Below are 18,958 nucleotides of genomic sequence, written 5' to 3'. Positions count from 1 at the left end.
TCTATCGTAAATGTAATTTAGATTTTATGCTGGTTTACAATGGTTTGGAATGGCACCAAGAATTTATAATAAACTGCCAAAAGAGATTTAAAGAAATTTAAAAAAATGGTGTATGATTTCTTAATAACTAAAGCGTACTACTCAATACAAGATTTTTTGTCAGACTCAGGAAATTTTATTACTCTTTAATAATATGTAGTGTATACTTCATTATTTACCATAGATTTAGTTTGTAAATGAATGCTACATATCCTCTGTAGCTATTTTGTATGCCATGTGGCGAAGCATAGTGATACTTTATTATAAATTTAAGACCTACTGTTGTACATACCTATGTTTAACAAATAAATAATTTGGAATTTGGAACAAATACAAGTTGTTTTTATACTTCAACAGGTATTGCTGACAGGATGTCGGTGCGTCGAACTAGATTGTTGGGACGGCGACGACGGCAGTCCAGTTATTTATCACGGGCATACATTTACGACAAAAATCCCATTTCGAAGAGTCGTCGAAACGATCGAAAGGTAAGCATTGAAAATTAAAAATAACGCGTTATTAACGATCGTTATTTTATAACTTCCGTTCTCAAGTTCAGGCCTGGCTGAAATTGTCTATGGTTTTAGACTTTTTTGTGGCGGGAAAGAAGATTCTGTCAATTTGTCCGTTAATAATGTTGTCTTAAAATTCAATGTAATTTTAATGTTTTTCAGAAGTGCATTCGTTGCTTCGCCGTACCCTTTGATATTGAGCATAGAAAACCACTGCAGTCTGCCACAACAACAAGTCATGGCTAGCACATTTGAGGTCAGTACAACATTTTTATTAATGTTGGTACTTTTTTAACCGCCATCTTTTGACACTTGAAACTAAACTGTTGAAAATAAACTTTGCAAAAGTTAAATTAAGTACCTAATTTAATCCCGAAACCTCGTTTTCAATTCTCTTTTCTTATCTAATGAGTAAACTACACGGAACTAATCATTCATATGCTCAATTGCTCAGCAGTGCGTGCTCGAAAGATCAAAGCTACGCCCTAATATAGGGTGCACAGAAGTTTACTCATATGTAACTAATGTTTATCTTGCACATGCGTTCGCAAAGGCTTAGCGATGCTAGTATTATGTTTATTAACTAGAATATGTATGTTTAACGCTTTGAACGCTTTATGTCATAAACACAAACATGACTCAAACGCCAAGACACAGAATAAATAACAGTACTAGCCTACAAGGGGCCTACCGTGATAACCGAAATTCGCAAATTGCCGGGATCTTTCTCTTTTACTCTCACTAAGATGTAATTAGAGTGACAGAGAAAAATATCCGCAATTGACGAACTTCGATTTTCGCGGTTATAGCCCAGTGTGCGCCATACTGTATTGGCCGTCTTCATCCAGGCAGTATTCGGAGATAAGTTGGTGACGTCGTTCCTTTTCGAAGTGGACTACACGGACGAGCCCAGACTGCCTAGCCCGGAGCAGCTTAAATACAAGGTGAGTTTTTAGTATGGGATCATTTATTACATCACACGTATAGGGGGAGGGGGGAGTCACAAACTTTGTCACTTTAACTTCATCAGTAACCGAAAAATATTTTTTTTTCTATTCGTTGTACAGTTAAAGAACAAGTTTTTGGAACGATTATCTTTTTTATTCGTTTAAATTTTCTTCCCGTATCAGTTCTAGGTTATATAATATTTCTTTAAAAAATATTTTGATAAAATATTATTACGATTTGCCGATTTCATTGAAAACAAAATTGCCAAATATGTGACGTCAGACCAGTGGGGCAGGAGTTTGCCAAATGTAACCAAGTGTGACTAGTAGGGGGGAGGGGTAAACAAACCTAGAAATTCGTGTGACGTAATTAATGGATGGCCCCTATTAGGCACCTCCCGCACCTCACACCCCGGCTTTTTTTCAGAAATCCTGTGACCAAAGAAATTTTGCCGTAAAAAAAGACTGCCATTAGGGAATATCTGAATTTACTAAGTATCTATAAAATTTTAATTCACAGACACAGTCCCCGCTCTTTAAGGGTTCCGTACCTACTAATAAGGTACAAATGGATATATTATGGTGCGACTGTGTCCATTCGTTTGTCTAGGGCCAATTACATCCACACTGCCCGATATCGGGCTCGAAGTCAGTCGTTTTCTGTTTCACGGAGTATCAGCACATCATTAACAATATTTGAAATGTAAAAAAAGGGTTCATATGCAAAATGTGACATACGGTGGCGAGACATGGACGCTCACTAAGCAGGCTCTGCATAAAATACAAGTAGCACAGAGCGCCATGAAGCGCATTAAGAGGCTGTCAACACCCAATGTCCTTGAAATTGATGTTACTTAAACAGTTTTTTTAAGAAAAACTATTTGTTTTAGTCAAGTAAGAAAAATATATGTTCATATTAATTATATTTCAAAGACCGTGGTTGTACTCGATACATGATTGAACGAAATCGGCTCGATAGAAAATAATTGTAAAGATTGGTCTTAAAATCACAATTAAACGGTTTTATGTCTTTATTGTTTTGACTTATGGGTCTGCAATTAAAATCACAATTTCAAAACATTTATATCTAAACCGTGGTTGAGTAAAATATTACACTAATAATCCACTTTTTTTATTTAAATATTTTTCTTATTATTCCCTTGCCCAGGCCCAGTAACATGCGACAGTGCTATCTCATTTACTCCGATACAAATAGACAGTGTGCGCGCTTTAGGTATCGACAGCCTCTTAAACTTCAAGACCGAGTGAGGAATGTCGAGATTCGACGCCGCACCAAGGTGCGAGACGTGGGTGAGGCCATTACCAAGCTGAAATTGAATTGGGCGGGACATGTTGCCCGGCAGAGTGATGGCAGGTGGACCAAAATGTTATTTATTTATTTAATCTTTATTGCACAATACATGAAGGTACAAATGGCGGACTTAATGCCTTAAGGCATTCTCTACCAGTCAACCAATGGGTTATACCAGAAAGATTAAGTAGGTGCAGTGTGCGGTGTTGACGGATTGGTGGTCGCTTTCGGATGAAAGAAGCGCCTGGCGTCCGTTGGTTGGAAAATATCAAACATTGAACATTTTTGGTAAATAGACACAAAGTATTTTCTACATGTCAAATGTTGTAAAAGATGTGCTGATATCTGGTGAAACGAAAAAATTATACTCTTACTCAGACATGTCTGGTGTAGTGTGGATGTAATTGGCCCATGTCACATCGCTAAATAAGGTACCTGACCCATGAAGTCCCAGTGCCTAACAAAGCCCACTTTTTGAATAACATATATTTATTTACAATAACAATATACATAATGGATATACCTATACAGATGATTACTATAACTAGCTTATATCTAAAATAGGCCCTTGAGGCATTGTACCAAGGATGCTGGCGGCATTTCCTCATTGTACCGCAATACTAATTGAATAATGACAGGACATGACATGACATGATGACATTTTTCTCTGTCACTCTAATTACAACACTCATACTTATATTTAATACTTTTTAAATTCGATCATTTGTCAAATCCGGCCCTGTCTGTTTCAATTTTAATTTAAAAAAAAATGTTTTTACAAGCTTTTATTTCATTTTACATCTTCGATTGTTACAGGTGCTAATAAAAAATAAAAAGCTTCTCCCAATTGAGGCAAGCCCCACTGTTGGGCTGACGGGGGCCAGCTCTGCACAAGGCTACGGTGGAGTCTTAGCTACCGCCTTCAGCAGGTCAGTAACATCAAAGTGACTTTGAAATAGACGTGGATTGTCAAAGAAAACTTTGTAGCCACAGTAAATTTACTGCCATCTTTCCACACATGATTAAAACTTTTAGAATGCCATTTGTCTTTGATTCTTATTTTTTCACTGATAAGTGTAAAATTTGTTAAATACCAAAAAGTGGCGCCATCTTAGCGGGCATAACCTAAAGGTTGTGGCGCCATCGCACGAAACAATGCCATGCCTTTGGCCTTTGATCAATTAGATGGCGCTACTTTTTGATATTTAACAAATTTAGCACATATCAGTGAAAGGATAAGGATCAAAGTCAAATGGCGTTCTAAAAGTCATGTGTCGAAAGATGGCAGTAAATTTACTGTGGCTACAAAGTTTTCTTTGACAATCCACCTCTATTTTCATCCTTTTTACAAGCTTTTATTTACTTTCACCTGACCGTTGTCTGTTTGTAATCAAATCTTGCAAGTTAAATTTGATCCACTTCCCGGTTTGCATACATATGTAAGTCGGGTGACAATGCAATATTATGGTACTATCGAGATGATCTGATGATGGGGACAGGAGGTGGCCATAGGAACTCTGCGATAAAACAACGTAACCTAATTGTGTTTGGGGTTTTTAGAATTTGCTCGATGAGTATTAGTTGCCTGTGGAAAGAGAAGTACAGTCAGCGATAAAAGCTTGTACCAAAAATGAAATTTATGCCAAAAACTTATTTTCACGTTCCGTTCCTCATCGATTCTCTTCAAGTGGTCCAACCAACGGAGTCTATAATTATTACTTTCTCCCTTACTGAAACTGAAAGTTTTAAAACTATTATTATTATTTTATTTTTATTTGACGACCAGTTTGGCCTAGTGGGTAGTGACCCCGCCTACGAAGCCGATGGTCCCGGGTTCAAATCCTGGTAAGGGCATTTATTCGTGTGATGAGCATGGATATTTGTTCCTGAGTCATGGGTTTTCTCTATGTATTTAAGTATTTATAAATATTTATATATTATATATATCGTTGTCTAAATACCCTCAACACAAGCCTTATTGAGCTTACTGTGGGACTTAGTCAATTTGTGTAATAATGTCCCTATAATATTTATTTTATTTTATTTATTCTGACAAAAACCTTTTCTCAGGTCCAACGGCATTCGTCATACCAGCACATCACTCCCTGAACAAGGAGTCCGGAACAGCTCGCTGTCTCAACAATCTGGGAGCAGCCTAGCGGAATACTTCTCGGACGAAGATTATGATGATGATGAGGAACTAGATGGTGAGTTTTTTTTAGGTTTGTGTCTTGGTATTTAAATCCACGCTGTATTCATACAGGATGGATTTTTATTACAAGCTTTTATTTACGTTCACCTGACCGTTGTCTGTTTGTAATCAAATCTTGCAAGTTAAATTTGATCCACTTCCCGGTTTCCGATTGAGCTGAAAATTTGCATACATATGTAAGTCACCCGACAATGCAATATTATGGTACCATCGAGCTGATCTGATGATGGAGACAAGAGGTGGACATAGGAACTCTGTGATAAAACAACGCAACCTAATTGTGTTTTGGGTTTTTAGAATTTGCTCGCTGAGTATTAGTTGCCTGTGGAAAGAAAAGTACCTACAGTTAGCGATAAAAGCTTTGTACCAAAAATTAAATTTTTGCCAAAAACTTATTTTTATTTAATTTCTTAGGAAAACTTACAGCTAGAATAACAAATAAGCTGCGAAATAAAAACAGTAAGCCAATTACAAGTTTCCACATGTAGAAACTGCGTAATGTACATGACGTGCGAAATTACAAAATTAATAATACCTCCTCCGTCTTCCTTCTTCCTAGCGTTGTCCCGGCATATTGCCACGGCTCATAGGAGCTTGGGGTCCGCTTGACAACTAATCCCAATATTTGGCGTAGGCACTAGTTTTTACGAAAGCGACTGCCATCTGACCTTTCAACCCAGAGGGTAAAATTAGGCCTTTGTTGGGATTTGTCCGGTTTCCTCACGATGTTTTCCTTCACCGAAAAGAGACTGGTAAATATCAAATGATATCTCGCGCATGAGAGGAGGCCTGTGCCCAGCAGTGGGACGTATATAGGCTGAATTATTATTATTATTATTATTTCGTAGGTACATAAGTTCCGAAAAACTCATTGGTACGAGCTGAGGTTTGAACCCGCGACCTCCGGATTGCAAGTCGCACGATCTTACCGCTAGGCCACCAGCGCTTCTAAAAATTAATAATACCTATTATGCTTATAATTATGTTTGACACTGAGACTGAGGTAAACATTGAAAAAAAAAAAATTCAAAAATTCAAATTCAAATTCAAAAATTTATTCTGCAAGTAGGCCTCAAGGGCTCTTTTACAAGTCAATACAACATTTATAGTAACATCATACAGTGACATGAAAAATACATAACAACATTTATAAATACAACAGCCAATACCTGGGTAAACATTACATTATAATAATCTTAAAATAAATAATTACTACAATACAATAGAGATGTATAGTCTCTATGGTTAAAAACACATTAAATCTGGAGATGTAAAAGGTCCCCAATGTCAGAGTACTAATAGTAATAAAATTTGGAGGTGTAAAGTCTCTCCAAGTGTCAAAATAAAATTTATACTAAATAAATAAACCGCGTCTGGACTGTTAAACTAGCAGTCTCATAAACTAATGTTACATTCTGTACATAACTAGTATGTACCAAGTCAAGTATATTATACAATATGACAGAGACGTATAGTCTCCAAACTTAATACATTAAGTTTGTAGATGTATAAGGTCCCCACGGTCTGAGAAGAATAATAATACACAATAATAATGACATTAATAAGATTTGGAGGTGTAAAGTCTCTCCAAGTGTCAAAATAAAATTTATACTAAATAAATAAACCGCGTCTGGACTGTTAAACTAGCAGTCTCATAAACTAATGCTACATTCTGTACATAACTGAACGAGAAAAACAAAAGAGAAAGAAACATGATAGAATTACATAAGTTTTAACACTGATATAAATCTTGGCTCATTAGTTTACTTATTGAAGTAACACACAGATTGACTCAGCCCCATACTAAGCAAAGCTTGTACTATGGGTTCTAGGCGACGATATGCATACGTATATAGATAGATAGATAGATAGATAGATAGATAAAATCTTTATTCAACCACAACTTACATGCTTTGTGACACAAACAAATAACAAGAGAGAAAGAAAATTGACAAGAGACAAAGAAAAAGTAACATACAGTTTGACACTAATATCAATAATTACGTCAAACAATCAAATGTATTACGTGTCTTATTTTTAGATTAATAGAGATATTAGTAGAGGGTCATGTGTTGTGGTAAAGAATAGGCGCTGACTCAGCATAAATGCTGCGGAGACCACAGCGCTGATCTTCCGTCAGAACCTTACAGAAAATACATACATACCTAGAAAATACATACTCATACATAGAAAACACCCGTAACTCAGGAACAAATATCTATGTTCATCACTTAAATAAATGCCCTAAGGGCTTGTGCACAAATCACGCGAGGTCAGATAGGGGGCAGGGGTCACGAAAAATCACAATCACGTTGGGGGAGGGCGGGTATAAGAAAACCTCACGTGTATTTTTCTATGGTGAACGAAACTAAGAAAAAATATCAACCACATACTTTTCTCGGTTTTGTTAAACATAAAATCTTCACTTGGCACTTCAAAATAACAATTCTAAACAAGATTTACTCTATACAATACTATTTATTTTAAATAAGGTCGAATGAAAAAATAAAAAAATACACGTGAGGTTATGTGGGGGAGGGGGGGTTCGCCAAGAACCTCACCAAATATCACCAAAGGGGAGGGGGGTCAAAAATAGCCGAAAAAAACCTCGCGTGATTTGTGCACAAGGCCTTACCGGGATTCTAACCCGGGGCCATCGGCTTCATAGTTATGGTCACACCCACTACTACTAGGTACACATATATTCTGTACATGTTCGTACATGTTTCTTACTGGCACGAATACATTTATTTTATCTTATCTAAGTATCTTTATCTTTTATTCATAGGAACCATCAACATCTGATTAGCTGAAATGTATGAAACCGCCAATTTTCGTTCAGTTCGTCCGCTGGCGAGCTACGACGCACATACAGACACACGCCTTATAACATCTATGTATCTCTGTTTGGAATTAAAAACAGAGTTTTACATAATTCCTGTCTGTACGAGTCCCATAAGAGGGAAGAATAACTTTGCGATCCTAACGAAATAACGGTACTTTTTCTATGAAATTCTATTTCGGAAGAAAACGTTTTCCACTAACTAACCATTAACCACCTTACAGAAAACAGTAGCCAAATAACACTAGACCTTACTCACAGTGTTGTGTTTGTGCCGGTGAGTCAGGTTGCCAGAGCTCAACGAGGGGGGGCGGGCTTAGGGTCGGCAACGCGCATGTAACTTCTCTGGAGTTACAGGCGTACATGGGCCACGGGGACTGCTTACCATCAGGCGGGCCGTATGCTTGTTTGCCATCGATGTAGTATTAAAAAAAAAACTAAATCTTAACAAATCACTTTGATTTTGATGTCGATCGGTTCAGCATAATAATTATATTCTAGGTTTATCGGTTTCGCTTTTTCGAAAAAAAAAAAAATGCTTTCCATACTAAAAAATCATGGAGAATAGAAAATATTTAGAAGTTAGGAAAAACGTTTGTTTTTTTATATGGACGAAGAAGTGGTGTATTTCCCTCTTAAAATACAAGAAATTTAAGACCTGATCTTGAAATTTGATCTATTTACATTAAAAGTCCGCAACAAGCTCGGTTCTCCATACAAACGTAGTTACGCTCTCATTTCATAACGACTAGCTAGATTGCTCTGAAACTTTGTACTTACAATAGGATAAGGTATATCTATGCTTGTAATTAGTTTATGTAGCTTCAGATACTGTAGTTAAAAAATACAGCGAATTAATTTTTTCACCTCAACTGCTGGAATAAGCCTACTTTCGTCACTCCGCGGAGTGACTAAAGTGCGACTTTCCTCACTCCAGGGAGTGAGACAAGCTTTTGTCATAATGATGATGCCATTCATTTCATTTATTTACAATGTGGTTAACTTTGCTTGATGTTGAATGTTTTTTACCTTTAATATGTTCTCACTTCTGAGGTGAAAAGTTGTATGTGTCACACGAGAGCAAAGTTATTTTACATCTCGTGTTTTTGAGTCCCTTGCTACGCTCAATTCTATCGCGCGATTCTAACTTAGAATCTTTCGCTTACTCAGGCCTCAAAATCAACACTCGCAAGAAAAACCAACTTTCTTCTCTTGTTGCACAAATAACTATTTCATACAAAACTTTTTTATGCTTTATTTTGTCTGTTTTATAAGCTGTAGCTATATAAACTAATTATAGGCATAGATATACCTCATGTATGTGCAACGTTTCATTACAATCCAACCCATAGTTTTAAAATGAAAATGAAACTCCGTTTGTATGGGAAGGCGAAATTCGACCGAGTCGCGGACTCTTGAAAACGTCTAACTTTTCTCTAGAATTTCTTTATTTCCTAGACAAAGAGCTCCACAAAATCCTCAACTCTATGGAAGAAAAATGCGGGCGCGCGTCTTTATCACTATACAGAAGTCTTCGACCAGACACGAAACAGAGCAGTGCCGCCAGAAAACGGAGCAACCAGATAGCCAAGGAACTCAGTGACATGGTCACGTATGTCCAGGTAAGTTTGTAGGGCGCCATTCATTTATCAGGTAAGACTCGGGGGAAGATCGAACATGTCTTTTTTTACATAGGGGGTTCATAGTTCTTATACCTAAGATCACAAAGATGCGAAAGTTTTAAAATTACGTTAAATTGAAATATAAAAGAAACTGTGCTTCCAGTCTGTGCTATCAAACACAGTGCAGAGTTAGCTTAGACTGGCTCCAGTATAGTAGGAACAAATAAACATTCCAAAATTGTTTTTTTTTTTTTTTAAATAAATAGTAAGACTAACGAAAATGTTTTTTTTTTTTCGTTTAGATTCTTACGTAATATAGTGGGTCGGCCTATTCAAATTTTTTATTACATAGTGTTGGAAGGGGGTCAAAAACTGGCAAAAATCGTCTTACGTAATAAATGGATGGGGCCTAGGATGAGTTACGAGACATGAGTCAAGTATTAAGCAGTGAGGGAGTGGGACGGTAGCCCGCTTCATGAGCGCTGGAAGACCTACCACAAACCTGACCATGAAGTCGGGGTGAACTGCTCCTAGGCCTATTATAATTGTCTTATTTACTTATTTTAGTTATATTATTAACTGTAGACTTTAGTTTAGACAGCCAAATTTTATTGCACATACACATGGAATATTATTTCTGGATTAAAACATTTCATTTCATTAACTAGGATGAGTCACCACTCAAGTATCAAATACGATTTTGAGTGTAGTCACGGTAGTTTTTGCTACTGCTCTCTAAGGGAATTTGGCGTCTCTTAGGGAACCTGGTCTCGGCAATTGACGAAAACACTATTATGCACTAGCTTTTACGAAAGTGTTTAGTTAGTACCTATAATCTACCTACACCTTTAAAAAAAGTATCATACAAAAATTCCTTCAAAGTATGATAGTAGATCAATAATAATTGTATGTATATCTTTTTTTTTCAGGCAATCAAATTCCGCGGCCTTAATCCACTGTCACCTCGCAGCTCAGTCAAGCAGACTAGCAAAGACAGTGCCCCCTGTAGCAGCTTCGAATCCTCAGAGAGTAGCGACAGCACTGGAACGGTAAAAATATATCCATCATCATCATTCAGACAAAAGAAACAACCGTGTCACCTCGCAGCTCAGTCAAGCAGACCAGCAAAAACGGTCCCCCCTGCAGCAGTTTCGAGTCCTCAGAGAGCAGCGATAGCACTGGAACGGTAAGAATATATCCAACATCATCATTCAGCCTGCAGCAGCAACCCCCAGTCACCTCGCAGCTTAGTCAAGCAGACAAAGCAAAGACAGTGCCCCCTGCTGCAGCTTCGAATCCTCACAGAGCAGCGACAGCACTGGAACGGTAAGAATATATCCATCATCATCATTCAGACAAAAGAAACAACCGTGTCACCTCGCAGCTTAGGCAAGCAGACCAGCAAAGACAGTGCCCCCTGCAGCAGCTTCGAGTCCTCAGAGACCGGTAATGGTACTGGAACGGTAAGAGTCTAACTGTTCATCGTCAGACCTGTACACTTTTACGATAGCATCCCATCAGACCTTCCAACCAACATCAGAAACTAGAACTTGTCTGGTATCCTCACGACATTTTACCTTAGAGCAGTAAAAATACTAATTTCTTAAACAATAACGATATACCAGTCGGGTTTAAACATACGACCTTCGATGTGGAAGCCTCACCACTACAGCTTAGCCATCAGTGCACAATGCACATTACTATTCACCATTTCAACAAAAGGGAATCAAAGATCAATACATAAGTATAGGTAATAGACGAAACAGCCCAACTAAAGAAATTAATTTACAAATAGCTATGTTTTATTATTAATGAGCGGAATTCTCCATAGCAAAAATCAAACTGTCAGAGGGATTGACCTAACTGTTTTATCGACTTATCGATAAATATTTGTCACTTAACGAAACACAGGTATCCCTAATTAGCTGACCGCCACTGTATTTTGGTATAATAGTAAAGAATAAAACAGAAAATACTTTTATGATGTAAATGAACGTAACATTTAGAGCAATATATTGTGGAAGAATCTTCTTTGATACTGAAATAAGAATCTTTCTGTATCCATTTTTTTTTTGTTTTCTTTTAGGATTAACCATTTTAGTAACACGGCACGGAGATCACTCATGAAAACTCAAGTGACATAAATGACATATGTGACGCTCACATGATTTACTTTAATACGGAGATGCAAGTTGCTTATCAAAGAGGTCAAATGTTACAGAATAATCTTTTAAGTTGATTATGGATACCTAATGCGATATTATTCCGTAACATCGATAAGTCGATAAAACAGTTAGGTCAATCCCTCTGACAGTTTGATTTTTGCTATGAAGAATTCCGCTCATTGTTTATTATATTTTCTTTTTAAATATTTGCTTGTCCCGTTGCAGATACAGTTATAAAATATACGCCAAAGCAGACCCATCTAACAAAAACAAAAACTGACAAATACGGGACCCACCTCTTAGCGGTATTAAAAAGGGGACATAAATAATTATGGGTACTCGTAACGCTCAGATCCCTAGTTCTAGTAACGAGTCGAGGAACTCCATGGTGCCTTATTTATCCTCGCTGTTGCGTTTGTTAATATTTATCACCACAGAAAACATATATTGTTCTCCGAGCCGAGCTTTTCTATCTCTTCCGCGAACGAGGTATCAAACTTATGTTTTAAAGATGATAAATGGCTGGAAATTACAAACAGTACGTTAATCTTTGACTTGGTTTTTTAGGTAAATGCTGCTCTAAAGTACTTACATGCTAAAATAGCTTATTCTGTCTTATTTTCTACTGTCTTATTTACATTGTTGACTAGATAATGTATTATATCATAGTAAACATTTTCTGTTCCTATCCAACGTGAACCTACAAAGAATAAGTAGGTATAGACGTTCGATTTGTAGCTCGCCCAAACGGTTAATTCTTTGTCTAATTGTTAAGGTCTAATTGGCACGTGCGTTTTTACTTAACAATAGACAAAGTATTAGCCGCTCAGGGCCAGCTACAAATCGAACAACTATAAGTATATTCCTTTTTAATATTTACAGCAGTTGGCAGTGACCAGGGCACGATGCCTCAACGCACCAGCCTTACACCACCCCTGCTACCGCTGCAGCTCCGTCAACGAAGCTATCGGGAAGAAGATCTGCAGAAAACACCCGCTCGCTCTAGTAGCACATACGGAGACGCAACTCGTCCGGACTTATCCCGCCGGGTAAGAGCCACGGAAACATTGAATTCAAAATCATTGTGTCAAAATAGTTTCAAATTAAGTAATACATCAAGTCAGGTTTTTTTCATTTCGAATAGTATTTTTATCAAACGATGTCTCATAACCTGAAGAAAATAGTTTTCCATACTTACTTACTTGGCTGGTGCGATGACCCAAAATGAGTCTTGGTCTCCAACACAAGAGCACGCCACTTTGCTCGGTCCACAGCGAACTGACGCCAGCTTTCGCTGACGCCGAGCTCTCGGAGATCTGCCTCCACTCTACCCGCCCAACGATATTTAGGATGACCAACAGGGCGGCGTCCAGTTGGTCGGCCTAAGTAAGCCCTCTTGACTGCCCGATCGTCACCCATCCTTTCGACCACCTCCCACCAAAAAATGGTCGTCTCCCGTTTGATACTTTGTCAAATGATAGTTCAGATGCTGTTGTTAATTTAAAACATCGTCAGCCGGTTATATCGCGGTAGTAAGAACATCAGCTGGTCGCATGAACATGTAAAAAATAAGCGCTATACCTTTTATGATAGCAATAACAAATCATGAAACGCCTGAAAATCCATTAACGAATTACGCAATTTACACATTACGCATACTTTGCCGCAGATAAAGTGGTAAGGTGCATATTTTTTACATGATCATTTTACAGCTGACGGTCATTCCACCGCGATACAACCGGCTAACGGTTTTTTTTAGTTTAAAACGGCATCTAAACTATCATCAGACAAAATATCAGCCGGGAGGCGATGACTGACGGTCTATTATGCCAAAATCCATTTTGGAAAAGAGCTGATGTTCTTCAAGCTTGAACGATTTTTATCAAACATAGCTAAGAACCATGCAAAGAAACTCGCTTTCACGTAATAAAACCGCATCGAAATCGGTCCATCGGTTTGAGAGCTACGATGTCACAGACAGACATTGGATTATTTTGTTTCAAACAAATAACGCCCCGCTTTTTGCTTCGGGGGTTAGAAAACTACTCATTCGGCGCAGAGATTCGTCCATTTATATGCTTATATTTATAATTTATATGCCAAGCGCTAAATTTTCCGTCTAAATAATGATTTAACTAATAGTAAATATTATATGATCTGTGATTTAACCTTGTTCTCGAATTTAGACTATCGTGAGACATAATATCTTATCTTATGATTTTCCGGGGCCCTTGCGGATACACTTCGACCCATAGGGATCTTTTATGTAATTATCCCTTAGGAAAGACCCGTCAACTACTCAAGAGCTTTGTGAGACAAACTAAATTTCAGCTAATTTTATATTTATTTATATTTTTAATCATGTATTTTTAGTCACTCGCACTCGCGTGTAATTTTTCGGAGAGCTTAGGTTTCCGTTTTCAAGCACTAATAGTGCGAATAGCGTTTATGATGGCTGCGCGTCGCGTACTGCTGCACGCTGGGCGCGCGATGAGATCTATAAAAAGTAGATTGTGCTAAGAAATCTGGTAAAAATAATATTATAAACATATATTATTATAATAAACAGTTTAATTTTTTTTAGTTAACTGGTTGGGGAAGCGTAACCTTTTTCTTTTTTCCACAGCCTAAGAATAGACTCATCCAACTTCGACCCAGTAACCTTCTGGTGCTGCGGCGTCCAACTAGTGGCTCTTAACTACCAAACAGAAGATGCGGCGATGGCAGTCAACGCCGCCATGTTTGAGAGCAATGGCTCCGTGGGATATGTCAGGAAACCAGCTGTTATGTGGGATCCAGGACACATCGCTTACAGGAGGTAAGATTGTTAAATCTAGTAGTATCTTCAGGAATTTACATAAATTCCTTATAGAAGACCATCATACTATCAGCTGAATACGTTGGAGAAAGACTTATAAGTGAGACCAGCATATCAGAAGACAGCCCCTATTCAATGTCATCTTCTAAAGATCATCATCAAACCAGTTTTGTGGGACCCAGGCCACATTGCTTATAGGAGGCTCATTTCGAATCTATCAAGATTTATGTAGAAAAACTGTAATAAAAAGGAAAAAAGAGAATTTTCTACGCCTCTCTCTAATCAACAGAAACAAGTAGTATTCCTCGCTGAAGGTAAGATCATCATATAAGAAGACATCCACTTCTAGAGACTGTCATTTTGTCATTTTTCGAAGAACCTCAAAAAACTGGGGTCTTCAGCCTAAGAGACTCATTCAACTTCAACCTAACCTTGTGGTGCTGCGGCATCCAACTAGTGGTTCTTAACTACCAAACAGAAGACGCGGCGATGGATGGCAATGCCAATGTTTGTGAGCAATAGGTCTGTTGGTTATGTCAGGAAACCAGCTGTTATGTGGGATCCAGGGCACATTATAAGAGGTAAGTCCTTATAGTTAGGTTAGCCACTAGACGTTTACTGGGAAAAATATTTTATATTTTCCAAGAATTTCCACTAGGAGGTAAGACCGACAGATTAGAAAACATCCGTTGGAGAATATCATCTTTGAAGCATCTAACAGATCTATAGGGGCTAAGGCTTATTCTTAAGCGCCAATTACATCCACACTTCCCGATATCGGCCTCGAAATCAGTCCCGATTTCGGGCCTGATAATCGTTTTCCGTTTCACGGAATATCAGCACAACGTTCAAAATGTAAAAAATACTTTGTCTCTAATTACCAAACATGTTCAACGTTCGATATTTTTGCATATTAACCTTTTTTTACATAACAAATATTGTTAACGACGTGCTGATATTTGGAACGGAAAAATACTTTTGCTTGGGCCCGAAATCGGGTCTGATATCAAGCCTGATAAAGTGTGGATGTAATTGGCACTTTAACAGGAGGGAAAACATCTAAGGTTAGCCAAAATGTGTTTGCTGGACAAAGGCAAGAATACCCCAAACTAGTAATCTTTTGCTGCACTCACAGAAGATAAGGTTACAGGAGGTATTACTACCATCCTTAAGGATGTCTGTAGCTATAACGGCTCGAGTCCGAGCCCAGGCTTCCGACACTTTTTTCTATGACGGGTGATCGGTGATCACGTGGTGCTTCAATGGAAAACTTAAGTGTCAACCGCCTCGGCCCGGACCCTTCTAGCTTGATTTTTCTTTATTAATATCATAATATGCTAGGCTAAACAGTAATTTTTCAAGAATTTGCAATGCGAATAATCTTTTGCTCCAACAATCCTGCTTGACTCTTGCTATGATTCTTATTTTGACTTCGAAAGATGTATTTTGATCAAGTTTGCTTCCGATATTTTTCATAATTTAGTTTTAATCATATTTCCAAGCTTTTCACTTACTTGACCGATTGCTTCAAAAGCCCTAATATCTACTAAGGGACAAACATCCTTGTATCTTCTTTTTTTTAGCCTATACGTGTATCCCACTGCTGGGCAAAGCCCCCCCCCCCCCTCCCTTTCCAATCCTCTCTGTACTATAGAAGATCCCGTCAATCCCGCTGAAACGCATCCAAGTCGTCCCACCATTTCTTTCTCGGTCTGTACTGCCAGAGTGGGGATACCAGCTATTAGTGGCTATTTTGTCCCATCTGTATCTTGTTATTTTTTTTAATTGTTTTAGATTTAACCCAATGGAGAAAGAATTTGACGGCATCCACGCAGCCCACCTCACCCTATCCGTGATATCGGGGCAATATGTTGCAGAAAACGTGTACTCTTTCTACAACGCCTTCGTGGAGGTAGAAGTGTTGGGTGTTCCGGCGGACTGCAGGAAATTAAGGACTAGGGCTGCGAGAAGGAACGCTTTGAATCCTGTGTGGCATGATACTTTTAATTTCAAGGTTAGTATATTCATATCAGCATGTCTATACTCTGTATCTTTAGGTATTTAAATAAAAGTAAACAAAATCTACCCTCAAATCACTCAAATGGCTCTTTAAGCCAGTTGCGGGTAGATGAAACATTACATGATATATCATCATCATCATCATCATCATCATCATCATCATATCAGCCTTTTATCGCCCACTGCTGAGCATAGGCCTCTCTTCTAGTACGCCACTTATCCCGTTCCCGACCCAGTCTCATCCAGAAGTGACCCGCAGTCTTCCGAATGTCGTCCACCCAACGAGCCAACGGACGCCAGGCACTCCTTTCGTCTGTAAGCGGCCACCATTCCGTTAGCATTTTGGCCCACCTGCCATCACTCTGCCTGGCAACATGTCCCGCCCAGGGACACATGATATAATGTAGGTTAAAGTCAGGTCGTTCAGTGACTGATCCAGGCGGTTTTGTATTTGGTTGGTTAACCAATAAATGTTATAGCTACCCGAAAATGTACAAATAAATTGTTTACTTTTATTTAAATACCTAAAGATACAGAGTATAGGGGTCGTCTATTCGTTACATCATACGTTTAAGGGGTGGGAGGGGGTCAAGAAAATGTGACTTATTGTGACAAGGGGGAGGAAGAGTCACGAACTTTGTGACGTCACTTTAACTTCATCATATCGTAAATGTATTTATTTTTTAGGGTTCCGTAGCCAAATGGCAAAAAACGGAACCCTTATAAATTCGTCATGTGATGTCCGTCTGTCTGTCCGATTTTTATTCGCTGTACAGTTAAATAACGAGTTTTTGGAACGATAATCGTTTGATGCGTTTAATTTTCTTTCCTAATCAGTTTTGTGCTATAATTACTAATATTTATTTAATTTATTTTTTTATTTAATCATTTATTTCAAGTAACTTTAGACTCATAAGTATGTTAGTATGCACTTACAGCTATGTTAATAACAAACTTATCACTAAATAATTACTAAGACAGCTATGCACTATGTTTCTATAAGCACCTACTTAGTGGTTAGACATAATAGGTACTTCTAGAAACATGCATGTCATCACAATGCCTCAAATATGGGCAGTCAAACCTCTCGGCAATCGAGCGCAGGATTGGGTTGGGGCTGGCCCGCACCCGGCGCACCAGGGATGTGCATCGTTTGCGCACGGATATTTATTATGTCTAAAATGGTTTTGATAAAATATTAATAGTACCTACCTAAATTCGATTTGCCGATTTCGCTGTAAATAAATATATCTGTGTCTGACCGTTTTTATTTTTGCGTTTATTATTGTTGATTTTGTATGCTAGGCGTCTGTTAACGGCGCATGTATTTGGCCGTTTTTAGCGCTGTTTGTGGTAGTTTTTATAAAAGAATACAAAAAAGCAAAACGTACAGGCACATATACTTACCGGTAATATTGATCTTATATATAATAATAATAATTCAGCCTATATACGTCCCACTGCTGGGCACAGGCCTCCTCTCATGTGCGAGAGGGCTCGGGCTATAGTCCCCACGCTAGCCCAATGCGGATTGGGGACTTCACACACAACTTTGAATTTCTTCGCAGATGTATGCAGGTTTCCTCACGATGTTTTCCTTCACCGAAAAGCTAGTGGTAAATATCAAATGATATTTCGTACATAAGTTCCGAAAAACTCATTGGTACGAGCCAGGATTTGAACCCGCGACCTCCGGATTGAAAGTCGGACGTCATATCCACTCGGCCACCACCGCTTAATTGATCTTATATATAAAAATTATTAATCTAGGACCAAAATCCAGAGAGTAAAATGTCTGTTAAGGTTTTACGCAGGAATTTTGATAAAAAAAAACTAACCTCCATCATTCTTCAAGCTCCGAAAATTGCAATAAAAATATTTACAATTATTTACAGATCAACTTTCCCGAGCTAGCATTGATACGGTTCGAAGTATACGATGCAGATACTAATTATATGCTATCTCAAAGGGTGATACCTCTCTCCTGCCTTCGGCCTGGTTACCGACATGTGCGGTTACGGTGAGTTCAACATTATCGTGATAAACATTATTAGTAGGGTTTGGAATCCGGATCCAAAATGTATGAAATTATCCGGATCTGCGGATCTTCCCATACGTTTGGGATACGTCGTGCAAACCCTAATTATTAGATATTCAATGGCATGTATTAGAAACAAGTTATTGTACGTTTACGCTAAAACAATGACTGATTGTATTGGCACTTTATGTAACATAATTTAGGCATCGGAGTTTTTATCGCACGGTAGGACGTTAGTGAGCAATGGAGTCGACATTAGCAATAAAATTCAACTCATATTCATACTCATACTCATTCATTCATTTACCGAGCGACCAGGATTGCCCATGATTTTGATTTGTTATATCTCTCGCGTCTAATGATGATTCCTATGATTCCTTCAAGTCTTTTTTGGTTGAGTGTATTGAAAATATATTTAGGCCTATCATTATT

At 38.1% G+C, this 18,958-nt stretch overlaps 1 protein-coding gene across 1 annotated transcript in view; it reads left to right on the top strand.

The window, feature by feature from the left end:
* The window catches only part of LOC133531369 (1-phosphatidylinositol 4,5-bisphosphate phosphodiesterase epsilon-1-like), a 208,189-nt gene that overhangs the window by 164,663 nt on the left and 24,568 nt on the right, over window positions 1-18,958 (top strand). The window contains exons 23-33 of the mRNA XM_061869533.1: window positions 397-527; window positions 714-807; window positions 1,400-1,495; window positions 3,627-3,739; window positions 4,881-5,017; window positions 9,323-9,486; window positions 10,416-10,535; window positions 12,534-12,700; window positions 14,278-14,469; window positions 16,264-16,483; window positions 18,384-18,508. Of these exons, the coding sequence (XP_061725517.1) occupies window positions 397-527; window positions 714-807; window positions 1,400-1,495; window positions 3,627-3,739; window positions 4,881-5,017; window positions 9,323-9,486; window positions 10,416-10,535; window positions 12,534-12,700; window positions 14,278-14,469; window positions 16,264-16,483; window positions 18,384-18,508 (1,559 nt within the window). The remainder of the gene's footprint in view (window positions 1-396; window positions 528-713; window positions 808-1,399; window positions 1,496-3,626; window positions 3,740-4,880; window positions 5,018-9,322; window positions 9,487-10,415; window positions 10,536-12,533; window positions 12,701-14,277; window positions 14,470-16,263; window positions 16,484-18,383; window positions 18,509-18,958) is intronic.

This window comes from Cydia pomonella, chromosome 25 (genome assembly GCF_033807575.1).
Source record: "Cydia pomonella isolate Wapato2018A chromosome 25, ilCydPomo1, whole genome shotgun sequence".
NCBI classification, from domain to species: domain Eukaryota; kingdom Metazoa; phylum Arthropoda; class Insecta; order Lepidoptera; family Tortricidae; genus Cydia; species Cydia pomonella.
The sequence above is the reverse complement of the archived record's forward strand: the minus strand, read 5'-3'. Positions and strand labels throughout refer to the sequence as shown.